The sequence below is a fragment of the Etheostoma cragini genome, chromosome 3 (assembly GCF_013103735.1).
Source record: "Etheostoma cragini isolate CJK2018 chromosome 3, CSU_Ecrag_1.0, whole genome shotgun sequence".
NCBI lineage: Eukaryota > Metazoa > Chordata > Actinopteri > Perciformes > Percidae > Etheostoma > Etheostoma cragini.
Window position 1 is genome coordinate 27,369,253 of NC_048409.1, and position 19,657 is coordinate 27,388,909.

Here is a 19,657-nt window from a genome sequence, read left to right on the forward strand (position 1 = left end):
TCTCTCCCGTCTGCACGCACCTTTGCCTTGGTGTGTGTATTCGTGTGTCGGAGCTGGGCCCCGCTATCTGTTAAACATGCAGGGAGGACAGAGAAGCTTGCGGTTACTGGTCCTGAGTAGTACCAAAGGAATTCTGCGCTTGTGTAGGCCCCTGATATCGCCGGACAACTTTTACTTTTACTTTTATAACTTTACTATCGAGAGATCTCGTCACGCCTCTGGATAAAATAGTTGTAATACACTCAATAGATTAAGCTGCTCTTTTAGAAACACCCTTCCCTTACTCTACAGAAAAACAATACAAAATTCTTAAGCTCCGTAACTGTTAGAATAGAATGAAATTACAGCTGAGAAATAGCTTGGTGCTATTTATAAGCCCAATTTCCAAAGATCTGTTTTTTTAGTACTGGTTTATTATGTACTTTAGGCATTTTTTAAAGTGATTTATTTTATGTTTGTATTTGGTTCAGTTATTAGCCAAAGACACCAGCATTACACAGAGACATGGGCTCATAATTGACTTGGTAATTAGACTTATTTTAAATAACCACAAGTTGGGGATTGAATTTCTGGCTATTCTAGTTGTGAACAATAAGGAAGTGTAAAAATATTGAAAAACATATTTCATGTTTCCTCTTAAATATTCCTAAAATTCCTTTGTCAACCTGTCTCTTTCCTCTTCATCTTTGGCACAACTCCATTTTCAGGACTAAAGGGTATTGAAGAGGTGCCGTCAGAGATTGTATTGTAGCTTTTTTACCCGGATTCACCTCCCGGTCCGTTTTAGGAAAAGAGCAGGTGTATGCCCAAAGGCTGCATTGCTAGACACAGTGTGTCTTTATATAATAGATGCAACACATGCAAAACTCCCTCTGTCTAATGTCTTTTATATCTCGTTGTGTGACCAACAATCCAAAATCCAAATAGATCTGCAGTTATAAAAACCAAAGTTGTTGATACATTTTCTGTCACTGGACTGGATCAATTAATGGCTTAATCATTTTAGGTTCCAGACTAACTGATGTCTTTGAGACCAGCAGTTTACACACATGAACACGGTGAATTGTTATTACGTGATGATGAGACGGTGACTCCTCCTCTCTTACTCCTGTCCCGCTACTTTTCTGTCCCTTTCTTCAGTGTCTACATCAGACAAACTTCTCCTCCTCCCCCTCTGTCATTCATTCTCTCCTGCCCCACCCCCAACCAGCACATTTACACTCCCCCTCTCTCCTCCTCCTCTTCCCTCAATCAATTCATTTACAGTCTCAATGGGGGCATCAGACGGTGACCCTCCATGACCCCTGCAGTCATGGGACCTTTAGGTGTGTGTGCATGCGTGTGTGAGAGAAAGAGAGAGAGAGAGACTCTGTGTGTCAATGCATGTATGTTTGTGCAATCATTATGACTGTGAGTGGCCACACATTTTTGTTTGCCTCTGCATGTATGTGTCAGAATGTGTGAGGCGTGTTTACTCATGTTAGCTGGCATGTCTTTCTTTACCGTGTGCGATTGTGTGTGTGATAGCTCCAGGAAGACGTGACGAACACAAGGGGTGTTAGACAGAAATCCTACCCTAGTTCTTTTAAGGGAAGACTAAAACTACATCATTCAGGGTAAATCCCTGCACAGTCCAGTCCTCTACTTCTTGTCTCTCTCTTCCCACTATCACCCCTCCTCTTATCTTTCACTTTTCTCCGTCCAAAGCTCTCTCCTCTCTCTCTTTCGCTCTTTCTCTCTCTTCCCCTCTTCTCTTTGCTCTACCACTGCAGCAGAGCCAGTCAAGCTTCTTGGGACTGCTGCAGAGAGGAGAAGAGGGATGGTAGAGGAGGGTGCTGTGGGTAGTGTGGGAGGGGACGGGTAAAACAAAAGCAGCTGTAGATGAGTCGTGAGCTTGGCTGTTAGCGGGGATTGCCGTCTTTCAATCTTGTGTTTGTCAGTATTTCTTTACCTTCACACTCATCCGCCACTTAAAGCCCACCGTCCCCCTTCCAACTCCTCCAGTTCAGCATCATTAGCCGGGACCAGTAAGCCTGGAGGCACAGCCTGCATCCCCTGCCCCCAAAACCCCAATCCCAGTCTTTTGCTCCTCCCTCTCATCTCCTCTCCTCTCCTCCACCCCAACTCTCCACCAACCAGCCAGGCAGCCCGCTCACTCACTCGCCCACTCGCTGAAGGTGTGAGGCAGGGGAGGGGCGCCCATACACTGGCTGAGCTGCCTGCCATTTCATTGTTATGAGGAGGATCTTTTTTTTTTCTTCTTTTTCTCCCGTTCCTCCTTATTCTTGCCCTCTCACTCATCACTGATCCGCCTCCGCCCCTCCTCTCTCTCCTGTGCACATAGCGAATCCTCAACAACATAGCAGAGAGAGAGAGAGAGAGAGAGAGCAGCCTTAGTTTGAAGTCTCCAGTCTGTCTCCTCAGCCTCCAGTCTTGTTGTTATTTAACCTCCTGCTTGGCGTTTCTTCTCGGCACACCTTTTGTGTGGCTGTCTCATGTTCAGCTCTCCAGAAGGTGCCTCTCTTTCTCTATAGCTCCCTCTTTCCTTCCTCTCCTCATTCTCTCTCTCCATCTGGCTCTGCGGTGGAGAGCATCTTTGCATGTGTGTGACGGCAGGCCAGCGAGGATGCGGATACCAGCGGCTGTTTGCAGCTGCCGCGATCCAATGGGCTGCTCCCGCTAAACGCTGCCGGTAAACAGGTTATTTGCTTTACAGTTGAGTTAAGAGAAAGGGTCGGAGGTGCAGGTGGAAGTGTTTCATGCAGGTGTGAGGTTGTTGATGACAGAAAGACGCTGGTGCTGATGCTGACCTAAATATTTTGGTGATGCTGTCAGCGCAGGCGTGGAGTGTTCTCCCTGTGTGTTTGCCTCAGACAGACACACACGTGCAGATTTTATTTAATTTTTGATGGACAGTGGATATGTGTGTGTGGAGAAGGGTTGTTTGCTGTGTGTGTGTGTGTGTGTGTGTGTGTGTGTGTGTGATGATGATGCTGTGGTTCTGTTCTGTTTGTGTGTATATGTGAATCCTTGCCACCATGCTTGTTGGTACACGTGTGTCTGCCTACATGTGCCTGCTGTACGTCATTAAATATTTATCTCTGTGTGTTTGACCTTGTATTTCCCATAATATGTGTTGCTGGTGTGTTAATCTACAGTGCTCTCTATCCTAATTCTATTTATGTAATACATATAACAGAAGCTGATAAAAACATGTGAATTATGGTGAAGTTTGTGTGTGTGTCTCTTCCAAACTGGACACTATTTCAGCATGTACCTATTAGTGGATGTGAGTGGGTTTTGGTTTATCCAGATCTTTTTTCGAATGAGGAACCAGTCATACACACCAACAGTTATTTACAGTATGTATGCTCATCCAGTATTGACACCTCTCTCTCTCTCTCTCTCTCTCTCTCTCTTGGTCTCATTCTCTCCCTGCATCTTTCTCCCAGCTGGGGGACTGGGTGTGTGAGAAGATGCTAATGGCGAGGGACAGCAGCCGAGATGAGACCCAGAAACTTCATAAGAAATGGCTGAAGCACCAGGCCTTCATGGCCGAGTTGGCCCAGAATAAGGAATGGTTGGACAAAATTGAAAAGGTAAGTGCTGCTGTTCCCTAAATGATAGTGTTTTCCTGCCATGCAAATACAGTTCGGGTACTTAGGGTTGCAGTGATGTAAGAGTGTATGTGTGAAATCAATACTGGTCAGTAGAACTGTATTTCAGAGGCACATTCCCTCGGGAACTCATCAGTAGTATGCAATCCTATTTTAGGCAAAGTTGCACATTGTGTGTGTGTTTTTGTGTGTGTGTGTGTGTGTGTGTGTGTGTGTGTGTGTGTGTGTGTGTGTGTGTGTGTGTGTGTTGGCCTGTGAGAGGCAGTGAAGGCGATAATGTACATTTGACATGTTATAATACTACAGATAATACTTAAATGTTATTTTGCTGTCTATGTTGTCAATACATTTCTGCATCCCTCCAGTTTAATTTCTTTGACTGACATTTTCAGAGGCATGTTGCAGCCCACTGATTAAATAGTACAATCCTCAGAAAACATGAACACCTTTTCTGCTAAATTAATGATGAAGAATTGTGCCTGTCTATGAGAATATATAAAAGATGATATAATTCCCACATGTCCAGTCTTTGTACTGGTAGCGTTCACTTGGCGTTTACTGGGCAGGGCCGGTATGAGATTCTGACGGTATGATAACCTTCAGCAAAAATATCGTGGTATTGCAATTACAGCTATAAATGTATTATTTTTTAAATGTCTGGGTACAAAAACAACAACTTTTACATTGAACACAATGCCTTTTATTTTAAAACACAGTTGTGAAGGGGAAAAACAACACATTCCTTTTTTAACCAAGCTACAACCCACTTATTGCATGCATGACCATAACTGAGTTTTCACTTTTTGTTAAAATTCTGCAAAAGTGAAACCTTTTGAACTAAAGTAAAACATGCTAAAGCTAAATTTGTTTCAAATTCACTTCCATGGTCATCTTTCTGATCTGCTGATGCTGTTTCAGGTCATCGGATTATGTTGACAATAGTCTCACTCTGCCTGTTATCAGCACAACATTAGATATGGTATGTAAGAGTTTTGACAGGACACAGGGATGATGATGGACCCATATGGGATGTTGTGGAAAATCAAACTTGTGTAGTTAGCAGTATCTGTGTAGTGTTTGGTATAAACACGTCTTGGCAGTGCACCATCCTGCACTCAAGAAACATCAACTTATCCATCAAATATTGCTATACTGAGTGTATTTAGTCATTAAAGCTCCTCATTCTATGTGTGTGGTGGAATTTCCATCTCACAAACTCATGCTATTGAGACCCTGATCTTATTCAAGTCAGTGTCCAACAAAACTTCATAACCTGTCTCAGGCAGAGTAGTAGTTAGGGGTGTGAATCTTCACTAGTGTCACGATTTGATTATGATTATCCTATCAATGAATCGAATCGATTCAATATCACGATGCATCACAATGCTTCCCCTCCTCAATATTATTATGTATTGCTACACATGGTTTTCATCAACAAGAAGGGTCAGCTAAACTTTAGACCTCCCGCATGAGTTTAAATACACGTACAGGAAGACAGGAACTTTAGAAATTGGAATGGCACTACACTGTACTGTGTAATCCTAAATTCTACTCAACTGAGATTCCATTAAATGCTTGTGTGCAAGTCATCAAAGTCTCCCGATCCTTCTTCACATGTATGAGAAATTTGTTGTGCTTCTCCTGAGTTTTTCCTTAATACTATGGTGGTGCATACAGTTGACTATGGCATAATGGCTCCATCCTCTGCAGTCTCATCCAGGGCAGGGCTGAAACTGAACTCCCCAGGTGGGAGCAGAGTAATGGAGCTAAGGCGCAACACTCTACTATATCTGAGTTCCAAATCACACACATAAAAAAAACCTTTTAGTATGTGCTGCAGCTGCCCTTACAAAGTACATACTGTTGCATACAGTATGCGTACAATTGGGACATACAAGTGCCATAGGAAAGGACTCTGGAACCTAGTTCTTCATTGAACTTTTACCCTCTTGCTCATGTATTCTGCACAAAGGATTGTGGGTCAGAATAGCCAGTAAAGCATGCTTGCATACTGTAAAATCTGACCAGATGCAGCATGATGTCTCGGTATTTTTGGTATACAGCTTTTGAAATACTTTGTATTGGGACATACTAACCAATTTTTCTGGTGTAGTAAAAATGATGGTAGTGTGTGCATTGGAACACAGGATACGTTATGTGTTATCTGTGCAAGCAGCCATCTGATGCAGCTTCTTAAATGTAAGAGTTTTTGTTTTTCTTGTCTTACATTGTAGTAAACTGACTTTATTTGGGTTTTGGACCGTTTAGCTAGACAAAAAAACGAAAACATTGTGAATATATTATTCTGGGCTCCAGAAAATGGTGATTTTTCCCTATTTCCAGATGTTGTCTTTCATAATAAAAATAAGTGTTAGTTGCAGCTCTAGTTCAGACACCGGTAAATGTACCTGGTATGACATAATTACAAAATATGATTAAGTTATGGTCTTAACGTGCATGGATGCTTGTGTGTTAGCATGGGGGTTTATATCGTCTATAACGTGGGCATATGATGTGAGAAAAAATGTACTTACTGATACTGACAGTGTAATGATATACAGTGATGTAATTTTGAGAGGGAGAGCAGCACTGTGAGGCCTAAGAGTGTCGAGCTGTTTCTATTATAGATTCGTGGGTCATGTGCTTATCTGAAGGCAGAGCTGTGTTACTGGAAAATGCTTACAAGAGGAGAGAGATGGTGTGACAAAGACAAAGTAGAGGAGGAGAATACTGTAATTCCTCAAATAAAAGCTGTGGTCTTTATCTATCTGAACTGCAGAAGGTACCAGGCTTTTATTAGAGGCAGGCTTTTATTTCTAATTCTATCTGTTTGATAAGTATAATTGGTTTAATAAACTGATTTAAATCATAAGCCATATGTTCCAGTGGACAGTAATCATTCATTTTTTTTAGAAACGTTTGCAAAAATATCCCCATATACAACAACAGCCAGAAGGGCTGGTGGTTTTTTAAATAATCAAACACCGCCATCGTGTCAGTTTGAACCCTGTAAATGTACCGGGTATTACAATAAGATCTTACAATAGTTACACCACTATCTTATTAACGTTACAGGCGCTAGCTAGCTAGCTTTGTTTCAAGCTCCAGGCTAACTCTTTTCCTCACACCTCCAGCTAGCTAGCTAGCCGTGTTCTGCTCCTGTCGGCGGATCTCGTCGGCTCATCCTTCTGTTTCTTCCAGTCTCGGATCCTCCTGGGCTCAATGCAGAACTGTCTCGCAGCTTTTTCACCCAATATTTCCTCTACATACTTTAAAACGTTTTTTTGTTTTGTTGTTGAAAAGTCCGTCACTAGCCCCAGACCCGTCATTCCCTGCTGTCACTAAATGAGACCTGTGTTACATCCAATGCAGCTCCAATGTTGGCACAGGTACGTTAATACATTCTGCTGACACATACAGCTGCATTGACTAAAATACTGGTAGGACAATAATATTTTACATTAGTACTGTAACCCAGAAAAACTAAGTGTGCAAAAAGCACGTATAAATTGGTAAAAATGTACATTACAATAAACTTGAATGCACATTAAATGAAAAGGCAAGGAGATGATCCACACAATTTTTTCCCTGGCCTTAATTTGAGGCCGGCCTTTATTTGTCTGCGTTGAACACGCTCCCGGCCACTATCAGAGGCTCGGTTTTTATTTGAGGAATCACGGTAAACACTGGTTTCTTGTATTTGCATAATTGTATTTGTATTTGCATAATTGTTTATAAAGGTCCCATGGCTTTTTTTAACGTTAATATGAGTTACCCCAGCCTGCTTATGGTCCCACAGTGGGTAGAAATGGCGATAGGTGTAAACCGAGCCCTGGGTATCCTGCTCTGCCTTCAAGAAAATTGAAGCTCAGATGTCCAATCTGGCAAATGTCCGGTAAATTGACAAAAATTATTAGTTCCTAATTTGCAAATTTTAAGTAAGAGTTATTTTACTTGCAATAGTAACTGATTGAAGTGCATTATTTGCGTACATATTGTGGTTGATGTCATGATTACTTTGGACTACAGCTTTGGTTGTCTGAAATGTTCTGTGTGGAGATCTGGGCACATGGACCTCTAGAAATGCTGCTCTGATGTATAAATGAGTCCATTGTGGTTTTTACGCCCACAAGCTTAAGTACCAGAATATTGCTTAATGCATTTATTTGTTTTCTTCTTCAGATGGAGATATGTAAAAAATAAATTAAAAAAATAAATAAATAACCTACTCATTTCTTACAAAAGTCAAACAACACGGAGATCCTAGAATACTTTCCTTTGTTGATTGATTTTTGTTTTTATTCTGCAAAAACTTTACTACACGCAACAAAATCAAGGGTGTGAAGAGTGTAGAGACTTCTGTGAAACCTGTTCCCATTGCAAGATGAGTCTCCTTCGCACCCTAAAAAATGTAACTCAACTTTATGTACATAGCACTTTACACACAACACAGTCAATCCAAAATTGTGTTAGACGCACTAAGCTGTACATTTTTACGTCAGTTCCTGAGAGCCTCCTTGCCGTTGAAGACGCGTAACCATGGCATCCCCTGCAGACCTCCACTCTAGTGGCATTGCCAGATAGTGCTTAAATTACTGAAAGAGGTGAATAACTAGACCAACAGTCGTTCAAATATATAGAGATGTAATTTAGGGTGCTACAGAGCTCCTTGGTTTCTGTCTGTTTGTCTGTTATATATATTTATTCCAGTGTAGTGTCCAGTATTGCATACTGTCATATTTTACCGGAAATATTATTTGAACTTGTGTACTATTGGTATCCTACTAAGGTTACGGGTACACTAACAAATCTCAAAAAATGTTTTAGCCTCCTAAATAGCATAATAGTATGGAATTTTGGATGCAGCCCTTGTCTACAGACTCAGCATCCTGTGTCCTGGTTGTGTCTCTCTGCTTGTGTCCTCTGAGAGTCTCCAGTCTTTTTATATAAACTGGTAAGAACCCCTCTCTGCTGTAAAGGAAGCACATTGCCTGTTCCCCAGCAGTGGAGGCCTTTTTGGATGATTATGATGCATCTTGTGTGCTGTGTCGGTTTCTGTTGTGACGTCAAGGGGCCGGCAGCAGCTGGAGCAACTTGTCTTCTCTTCCTGTGCTTGTGGAAGTTGCCAGGCAACAGCTGTCCAATCACCTCTTTCCTTTTCTTGTTTTCCCTCCTCTCTTTGTACCTTTACAGCTCAAGTGTGAAGGTCATTCCTCTACCTTCTCTACCCTTCCTCTCTCTCTCTCTCTCTCTCTCTCTCTCTCTCTCTCTCTCTCTCTCTCTCTCTCTCACACACATAATCCTCTCCCCTGTAATCAGGGGACAAGAAACATGTCCAGACTTGACAGGAAGTGATGTAAGACACAGACCAGGAGAGAACAGAAAAATGCTTTTGAGTGTTGAAATCCAGCCTACAACACTATGTGTTAATGTATTGTAGTATAGAGGGCCAGATATAATACGCTGATGTTTGCAGTGTTCTGAATGTGTAATGCATTGTTTAATCAATAACTGTTCTGTCGCTGCAGTATGACTAGGCTTCCTTAACGGGACAGATAAACAAATCTGATTACATGTGGATCATATCCATATTGTGTAACTATTACAAGTAATGATGAATAACCTGAGTGAAAACATCAGTACCAAAACTCCAAGAAGAAAGATTTATGTTCAGATGAAAAGGTTTCTGGTTTCTTAACCAAAAATAGAACCTCATTTTTTCTATTTACAGAGCTACAAATCAATGTAACAGAAGTCTGCACGCCTTTAGAAGACGCGCTGCTTATACAAATGTGCCTAGTCATTCTGTATGTTTGTAATGTAACGCTGTAGTGATTTAGAAGAAATAGAAGCTGCTGGCTGTTAGGGGTGATTTTCCTCAGTTGCAGCAGATTTTGTTTGTTTGTGTGTGTGAGTGTGTGTGTGGGGGAGTGTGTGAGAACACATTGAAAATGGCTTCTTCCACATGCAGTTGCTTGCCTAAATCCAATGGGCTTTTGATTCCTGGCCCCTTCTCTCCCATTACGCACGATAATGAATTGGCCTCATTAACTCATTATGAATAACAATCTCTGCAGGCCCGATCCCACTCTCACTCACTCTCTGTGTATCACACACTAGTAAAGAGAAGACTAGTTTTAGGTGAATAGACTATGATTAGGCTTGATATTTTTGGGTGTAGTGTGTAATAACAATTTGTTGGAAATGTAATTTCCCCACTGGAGACTAATAGAAATTATACATTATTTAATTATTATATCTTCAGATAGCCTCTGCATTGTCAGGCTTGGCTTAACCTTCACAAGCTTCTGCCGTCAACGTTATGTAGCCTCACCCATGCTTTAAGCTGACATGCTAACATTAGCAGTTCCTTCAAAACACAGCTAATGGTAGTGTTAGCATGTTACTTTTGGATGTGGGAGCATTTATTAGTTAAAGCGCCCATATGCTCATTTTCAGGTTCAAAATTGTATTTTGAGGCTGTACCAGAATAGGTTTATATGGTTTCATTTTCAAAAAAACACCATATTTTTGTTGTACTGCACATTGCGGCAGACCCTGTTTTCACCCTGTGTGTTTGGGTCTCTGTTTTAGCTCCAGGGTGAGACATCTCACTTCTATACCATCATTGTCGGGAGTCACACATGCTCAGTAGCTAGGGAAGATCACATCAGCTAGATAAGCTTTTCACCAACTTTGGTCAGAACAAGGCAGGCGTGCTGGGAGACTGGTGGAATACCTGCAGAACAGGGACATGGAAGTAGTTCTTTTGTAGTATATGGTGAACTAGTGTGTGTTGTAGCAGTGTTTTGCCATTGCGAATGAGCTAGCATTCTAACCCTAGCATGTGCTTTGGTTAGCCACCTCGTCTTGGCTAGTGACGTAGAAAGCCGTGCAGATTTTTAACATCTCACCCGGAGACTGAAGGCAGAGGACCTTCAGAAACCTGTATCTCACTCAAAACTGCATGGGTAGTTTTTTTCCCAAGTTGTGCATGTGGAGGACACAATATAACACCCAAAATACAATAACATGTTTTTTTGTTTCTTTAAGCTAACTATATTAGCTTTAGCCTGGCTGGTAGCAGCTTTCTGCAGGGGGAAATGGCCAGGAGAAGTTGTGATTATGTTGCATTAATCTGGTGTCTTAGTTTGTATTTGCAGCGAACATAAAACACTGACTGCTGTAGCTTCACTGACTACCCACACACGGAGAGCCTCACTTACCATAACAATAAACCCTGTCGGACTAACGTCACATACACACACACAGGTAGCCCACATGGCTACCTGTCTTAAAGGGGAAGCGTCGGACGGTAATAATCATGTAAAAGGAGAACGGTGAAAGTTTACTTTTCTATCAAGCAGCAAAAAAGGACAATGTCCTGCGATGTGACTATTGCGCATGCGCACATCGCAATGTCGATGCTAAAACAAAATATCGTTTGGACCTAGTTCACACGCTCAGTTACCATAGCAACTGACTCTGAGGGTAAGTCACCTCTTTTTCTGAAACAGGCTGGAGTTACCCCTCTCTCTCACAGTTGATTAACCTCCCTTTCTGAAACAGAAACTCCAAAGTTTCCCTCATCTCATGGTTAACAAACTCAGAGTTCTCACTAATCCTGCTTTCTGAAACGGACCCCTGGTCATTATGTAGTTTCTGGTTCTGACATCAATATTTCTCACAGTGATCCTATACAGGAGCTTCCTCTGCCTACACGGCAACCTTGCTGTTAAGACGCTTATCCTTCAAAGAGAGTTTCACATTGACTGGCAGTCATGCACACTGCAGGGTTTAAACATAAATTTATTTGTCAGATTTTTAACATATTTCAGCAAAATAATTCACTATTCATACACTGTTTATTCTGCAAGATTCTACAACCTATTATGTGATTTCTTGTAAGAGTCACTGAACAGTGTGTTTAAACATTGTGGGTATGACTTAACCAGCACACAGTGTCTTTACATCTTTCTTTAGGAAAGTGCACTAAAATAAAATGAATACCTTCCAAATCCAGGAGCAATCTGAGCTTTCTCATCCTTTTTTTTTTATAACTTTATTTAGTCAACCATCTACAACAGTACATTGAACACAGGGACAAAGTAAAACATGACATTTTACTTTTTTTTTGAGCTTTCTCATCCTATCAGTACAAAAATGCACACTCAGGGGTTGGTAAAAAGGGACAGGGGTAAAAAAAAAAAAAAGTTTCAGTTTTTTACTCCAGTCAAATTGATGCTTTTACAGCAGCACAGAGGAAGAGAGCATAGCACTTTCTGGGTAGATGGGTGCTCAAAGTGCTCATCTCCCATATCTAGCTGGGCGTCTGCTGGAAAATATGTAATTGTGTGTGTGTGTGTGTGTGTGTGTCTGTGTCTGTGTGTGTGTGTGTGTAATAACATGAGTAAACCTTCAGTAAACTACATCATTTGGATTGAAGGGTAGTTGGGCAACTTGTATGTAATATCTACATTTATTGTATGTAATATATATATATATATACATATATGCTATTAATTATTAAATAGTATGGACGGCTATTGCATGCAGCCGGAGTACCAGAGGATTTCCCTGAGGACAGACCCACGTAACACTGAGCTCTAGAACACAAAGAAAAAATAGTTGTTTAACATCAACAATCATTCATTTAAAAAGCAAAAGCTACAGCGTGAAGCATACCAAGGTTTTTTTTCGTATTTGGTCAGATGAACAGACTTTTCACACATGGAGTAAATATTGACACAATAGCTGCAGTTGCCTGAGCGTGACAGACACACTGACCAGCCGAGTGTCAGCAGCAGTGACGCTCAGGAGCAGATGTCTGCTGTAATATAGAGACCAGACAGCAGAATGAGGACCGCCCATCTGTTACTGTTAGCATTAGTGTTCTGACAGGAGTCCTCACTGCCTTTCCTTCTTCACTTTGCTTTTTTTCTTCCTATATTCTTATCATTTTATTTTGGTTTATTCATAAAAACATAGAATAGCTCCTTCCTTATTATCATAATTTCTCGGAGAAAAGAGGGTGGTGTTGCATTGTTATAAAAATGATTTAGAATATATTTACAATACTTTATTCGTTATATACGATATTTTTGCCTTTATGGGACAGTTTGTAGTGTGTACAGGCAGACAAAAAATGAGGGAGAGAGAGGGGAATGACTTGCTACAAAGGTCCCAGGCTGGATCCGAACCGAGTATGTTGTTTATCAGGGTGCCCAGGAAAACGTGCTTGTTCTGAATGGGTCGATTGCTTGGTCTCTGGTATTGCCGCTTTCTAGCCTTCTCGAGAACCGCTCATACAAACAACAACGACCCTGTGCTTCCTTTGGTCCTGAGCAATACACTTGTCTTGACATAGTTGCATCCCCTAGCAATGCTAGAGTATACGTGTCAAAAGCTAGCTATATGAGACCTTGCTGTATGTTGGAACAAGAGCATTCATTCTGAAAAATGGCTGATGCTTGAAATGTTTGAGTTTGCTACAGCATAACATCTCCGGTCTCTGTCGTCTTCTGTTCTTGAATGTACTGTAGTGAGCCACGGAGAGCAAGCTGTACCCAACATGCTGTTTGGCGGTGTGACATTGAATAGGGGTTGCTTCTCAAAACACAACGCATCATGCATATATTGCGCAGACTTCATAGCAACAAGTGTGAGAATCGTTTTTACCACTTTAAATTGGGACCCCAATGATTTTGTATAACAATAGACTGTTGAAGATTTCTTGATGTCTTCAAGCTAAAGCAAAGATAGCTCTGATAACAATATAAGCCTCTTTTAAGATTAAAATTTCTTGGTTCCTTTTAAGGCTTTTATTTGTATAGGACAGCTGAATCCATGAGACAGGAGAGAAAGGCATGATGACATGCAGCAAAGGGCCGCAGGTCAGAGTCAAACCCGGGCCCGCTGTGTTGAGGAGTAAACTTCTATACATGGGCGCCTACTCTACCATCCGAGATATCCTGGCGCCCTAATAGAAGCCATTTTACAACTGTTTTCACATGCGGACTAAACTGACCCTAATGCGTAAAGGCAGTTGAATGTCCTTAACTAAGAAAGAACAGAAGTTACAAGTTGGACGTGGATTTTTCTTCACATTGTTTCGGATCAGGTTGCTGTGGCATCTCTGCAGATACTGTTTGTATGAACAGTGGAATATCATGATCCTCTTTGAACTGCAGACTGAGTATGTGTGAGTGTGGAGGAGCAGCTCTCAGTCTGTGGGTGAAGCTGCTCGAGCCCACGCAGCGCTCCCACTCACCGCAGAGGACGCATCAGCAGCCAGGGAAACGCCACACCAGAAGGGGAGCTGACGTAACGCACTAACACTGGAAATTACGTGACAGTGAATAGTGAAGTGTGCCCTTTACTTTCTATTTACTGTTTTTTAATGTACGTACACACAATTGCACCTGAGAGAGACCCATTATTAAACCCAGTCATCCCCAGTTTTCTTTGCTGGAGCAACTGTGTTTACTGTAGTTTTGACTATAGTTTTTTTGAAGAAAACAATACATTTATTTGTATTATTATAATTCTTCTCCTTTTCTCATCTGGTTCAGGAGTTTAAGACAGTAGTGTTTTATTTTTTATTTTTTATTGTAACCTTTATTAATGTAGGAAATATGGGTTTATTATTTATGCTATGGAAATATATGTTTCATTCATGGAGACCTAATAATTTATAATAAAGTTAGTAATACATTTGTAATATATTGGGGAAAACATGAAATGTGATATTTGCAAAATGTCTGACATTATGTTATATAATTATTGCCAGAAGCCTTTTTATCATCCCTGTGCCATCCAGTTTCCTGTCATCAGCCAGCTCTGTATCTAGATATGATCCTAACCCCAGTGAATCAGGCAGGATGTTTACCTCTGTGGAAGATGAGTCCCTGCTCAAAGTTAAATTACTGTTGCGGTGAATTGTGTTGGCAGTGTCTAAAAGTACTCTTCACGAAGCACCAAATGCTGAGAAATGTACTAGTCTTAAACAGTAGAGTACACATTACATTGTTGTGATGACGAGTAGGGTTTCAGTCTTTGTCCAAAAGCTGTTGGCAAAGCTGGGCCAGGCTGTAATCTCTCTGATTTCCCCGAACTTCGAATCAGGTCAGATTCAAGCATATTTCCCAGTGTTTTAACGCCGACCTTATAGTCAGTGTCATGTCATGTCATGAACAATACACGGGATGTGTACTGCCGTCTTATATATATATATATATGTGTATATATTTATTGCTACATTAACCTATAGTATTTTAAGGGAGATGAATACAGACACTGAATGAACAGAAGTGTTATTGTATGATGTAAGTAAGTATAAGACATAGATGTGTTTAAGTTACTTTCCCCAACACTGTTTTTGGGTTTGACCCAGGTTAATAAGCCACCAATTTTCTTTTTTCCTTTTGTTTTCATCAGATATTTTTTTCTTTGTTTGATTCCTCCTTTTTTTATGTTACTCTCTTTCTCTTTCCAACACACAACCACACACACACACACAAATACATACAGGCTGCAAAAGACAAATAACAATTGGATGGGGGAAGGATTTCTCTGTGGGGGAAGTAAATTGGAGAAAAAAAGGAAGGGAGCAGGTGTACACAAGGAATGGTGGTGGTGTGTTTGTGTGTGTGTAAAATGGGGTTCAGAACGGGATGAGGTACAAAAGGGGGCAGAAATATCAGAAAGAGAGAGAGAAGGGGGAAGGGGACTGTGAGGTAATTTATGAGGCATTTGGATACAATGAGGTTTAATCTCTTCACACACACACACACACACACACACACACACACACACAGACACACAGACAGACACACAGACAGACAGACAGACATACGTACATATGCTAACCCAGTTCCACAGTACATCATTATCCCAACATAAGACCCAGCGAATATATGAGGATGTGATGAAGCCAAGAAGAGCGAGCCATCCTTTCATTCTTATATCCTATGTTTAGATATTTCAGTAGGCTGCAAATAATGATACTTTTTATTTCTTGATTAAGTTTTTGGTCTATAAAATAGTGTAAAATATCCATCACAGCTATCCCAGAGCCCTCGGCAACATTTAAAAATAAGTCATTTGTGCGACTAACAGTTCAAATCCCCCCAACGTTTCAGTTTACTTTTATAAAAGAATTAGAAAACAAAATTAACCATATTCGAGGAGCTGAAACCAGTGATATTTTGCCACTTTCGCTTTGAAATTACTTAAGATTAATAGACTTTTAAAAATGTTTGGAATTCATTTTTTAATTTTCAGGGACAACAGGTCCACTATTTATTAAAATTGTATATCGTCTTTACAAAAATTACAAATGGGTTTGAGCTTTCTGATAATTGATCAGACAATGTGATCAGATTCTGGACTTTTTGTGGAGATTTCTGACATTTTATTAAAGGGGCTGTACTTGCAGTACTGAAAACAAAACAGTGGGCTGGGAATGCCTCCACGTGGCTTTCACAGACTGTACCCCAATACATGAAAGACCTAAGTTATTTGACAGCCAGATGCACAAAGCTGCACGGCTGGACCGGCTATCAAAACAAAGAACAAAGACACCCAGATTAAAACACACACAGAGGATGTGTGACATAATTCTCTGCTCAGGACGCCATTACTCCAATATATCGTTACTTAGCAAATATTTGTTTGCCACTATATCAATGTTCTGAATGTCGGGTACTGCCTCTTTACAGAATTTATGTTAAAATGGATAATTAGCTGCAGCCCTTGAAAATATATAATTTTCATCCCTGTATTCGAGGCAGAGGGAGTTATTTTTTCCCTATGTCTTAAACAAATCCATTTTAAACTCTTTATTGTTGTTTATTTCATATTTATTCTTTTGTTCTTTAATTGTACACCCAGTATTTTTGGAAGCGTTACTGCTTTTTGAAATATACATGGTTCATTTTCAGAGTGTCTTTTGGCATAGATTTGCATAGTGATGAGGGGAAAAGTGATTACATGAAATTGATATATGCTTAAGATTATGAGTTTATGTAAATACTGCCAAGGTGCTGTGTAGAGACGCAGACTCACTGATTAAGGCGGTTGATAACGTAGGGACCTCATTATCATAACAGGTTATATTTATTACTCTAATGGTGATCATGGCGTGACATTTGGTAGCTTAAAGGAGAATTCCAGTCAATTTCCACACGTAGCTGTGTTATTTTTACATTTGGAGTGCTGTCAGTAGAGAGAAAAACAAAAACCATCGTTGCTGCCTACACCGTGTTATCCTGCTGCCAGAGTTAGCTCCCAACAGGCTGAAACGGGGCGAGTTTTAAATGTGTTTTAGCCACTAAACATGTTCACAATGTCATTAAAGTGCCTACCCATGTGAAGTGATTAATTCTGAGTGAACACTGTGAATCTGACTCCAGTAGATGTGACAGAAACGCATGAAATTTGTGCTAATTCAGCTTTTTAGTTCCGGTGTTGAGGCAGTAGTTTGAGAGCTTAGGGACCGTCTACAAACTACAACACAGAAAAGAGATATACAAAAAATAGGCTCCAATTAGGCTCCAATTGTCTCCAAATGTACCTAAATTATAACTTGTCTCCTGCTAGTTGTATTACAGCACTTACTTTCCAAAAATAAGCTTTTCCTTTTTTTGAAAGTATGTTTTTATTTTTTTCCGTTGTCGTAGTTTGTAGACGGTCCCGAAGCACTCCTTACATTATCAACACAGGAACTAAACAGAGCTGGATTAGCACAACTTTCAAGAATTTCTTTCACATCTACATCAGTTTGATTCACTGTGTTCACTCGGAAGGACTCACCTCACATGGGTAGGCACTTTAATAACATTTTGAACATGTTTAGAGGCTAAAAACACAGTCAAACAATTTAAAAACGTGCCCTGTTTAAACCTGTTGGATGCTAACGCTAGCAGAACGATAACATGGTGAAAGCAGCCCCGTTTTTTTCTTTTTCTCTCTGTTGAAAGAAATTTAAATTTACAACAGAGCTAAATGTTGAAATCAACTGGAGTTCTCCTTTAAATGTGTTTTGTGTTCAGCATTTACCTGAAGTGCTATACATGCTTTAAACTTTTCACTAGTTACATGGTTTGAACATGAGCCCCTGGTTATGTTTTGAAATAGCGAAGCAAACTTGGATAGATACATTAAATTGTAATTGTAAAAAAAAATGCATTTCTACATAACCTCAAATAAGTCAAATAAGAGCCGACTCTTCGATACTGCTCCTTGGGAAACATCCCATCGCCACGGCGAATCCTGTCCGATCAGCAGGCAAACATTAGGTGGGCTTGCTGGCAAGATTATTATACTTTGACTCGCGAATTGGTTTGGCATTTTTGGCCAGAGTAGAATCCGACTTTTAGTTTGTGTGGAGTCAGTGGACAGAGCAGGTTGATTTAACATATGCTAGCCTGTCTTTTCCTGTGTTCTATTTTCAGTCCACAAGCATAGTCGAATGAAATAATAAATGAATTGTGTCGGACTCCTGTGTGGATTGGCAGACTGTGAGTGACATGCCGTAGCAACCGATCAGCGACGGGTTCAACTGAACCAACTTAAAGGGTGGCCTAAAAATGTGTGATTCTTTTTTAATTAAATTTAAAAAATTTACTTTTTTTATTGTTTTCGTCAATTGCTGAAAATAGTCAAATGAATATTGGTACCGGCTGAATGTTCTATGTCAAACGTTAAGCTATGTTGGTCTTATTACATGTGGTAATGAGGGCGGGACATTAAAAAAAACATGAAAAACATTTTCATTGGACATAAAATTATTAAAGGCCCCAGACTGCAGGATGAGTCATCAAACCTTTGAAACCGTTTCACAGGAAGAGAACGGCCCGTGGTTAACATGTAAAAATACTCAAAATAGAATTTTTTTTAAACAATTATTTGGCATAGAACAACTTATTATCAAAGGACAAAGAGTTACCACAGAAAAAAATGCATTTTTCATTTCATGAGACCTTTAAATATAATCAACTGATTGCAAGGACTGTATGATGATAAGTTTACTTTTAAAGACAAAACTAGAACTTTGTTAATTTAATAATAGCTATGCCATTTGCTCCACTTGCTCCATTGCTCATCTGCCTATGGGTCTGTATGTCATTATCGTCTATGATGGTCCCTTCCTATTAGAACATGAAAGGTCTTAACCTCTGTGTTACCACCCCCTCTGTGTCCCTCCCTCCCCCCTGTCTATCCAGGAGGGCCAGCAGCTGATCCAGGAGAAGCCGGAGCTCAGCCCGGTGGTCCGGAGGAAACTGGAGGAGATCAGGGAGTGTTGGCAGGACCTGGAGAGCACCACACAGGCCAAAGCCCGCCAGCTCTTTGAGGCCAACAAGGCCGACCTGCTGGTGCAGAGCTACGAAAGCCTGGACCAGAGACTAGGCCAGCTGGAGTGTCAACTAGCCTACGTGGACCATGGACAGGACCTCACCACTGTCAACAAGCAACTGAAAAAACTACATGTACGTAGGATTTAAAAACAAAGTGTTCTTCAGTTGATTCTCGCAGCCATTTCAACCCAAAGCCCTCTTTTAAGGGGCTGTGCCTCTAACCTCAAGATAACTCATTCTTAAATGTATTGAGCTGTGGTCCTTTCAAAGGCTGCATACGCAGAGTGGTAAACAGTTCAGCCACTATTTATTTTTCACTTGATTCATTATCAGAGTAGGCCTAGTGTTTGATTAAAAAAAAAAAAAAAAAAACTTTATAATGGTTTAACAGAAATGTATGTTTCTGTATCCCAGAAGTTTGTCAGCACTAGGTTACAGATTATTACATCACAAAGACATGATAAACATGAATATTTAAAGGTACAGGAAAGAAATTGAAGAGCATGTTCGGTGATTCCAGTTGTTTAAGTTCACATTTGCTTCTTTTATTAAGTTTTTAAGGTTAACATACATTTCTTTTTGTAGAGGCTTCTGTATGTCAGTTAGATGACAGTGCTGCTCTGTTTCTTCTCTGTTTTTTGTTGTTGTTTTTTTGGCCTTTTAGTCGGTCTGACAAGAAGCCAA

At 40.4% G+C, this 19,657-nt stretch overlaps 1 protein-coding gene across 8 annotated transcripts in view; it reads left to right on the top strand.

The window, feature by feature from the left end:
- The window catches only part of LOC117942516 (spectrin beta chain, non-erythrocytic 4-like), an 84,710-nt gene that overhangs the window by 44,690 nt on the left and 20,363 nt on the right, over positions 1 to 19,657 (top strand). For 6 of the 8 annotated variants that reach the window (XM_034868010.1, XM_034868011.1, XM_034868012.1 and 3 more), the window contains 2 exons: positions 3,453 to 3,599; positions 18,842 to 19,105. In XM_034868010.1, the coding sequence (XP_034723901.1) occupies positions 3,453 to 3,599; positions 18,842 to 19,105 (411 nt within the window). Of the gene's footprint in view, positions 1 to 2,359; positions 2,716 to 3,452; positions 3,600 to 18,841; positions 19,106 to 19,657 lie in introns of those variants that run through there. The other 2 variants (XM_034868018.1, XM_034868017.1) reach the window with 2 other exon arrangements.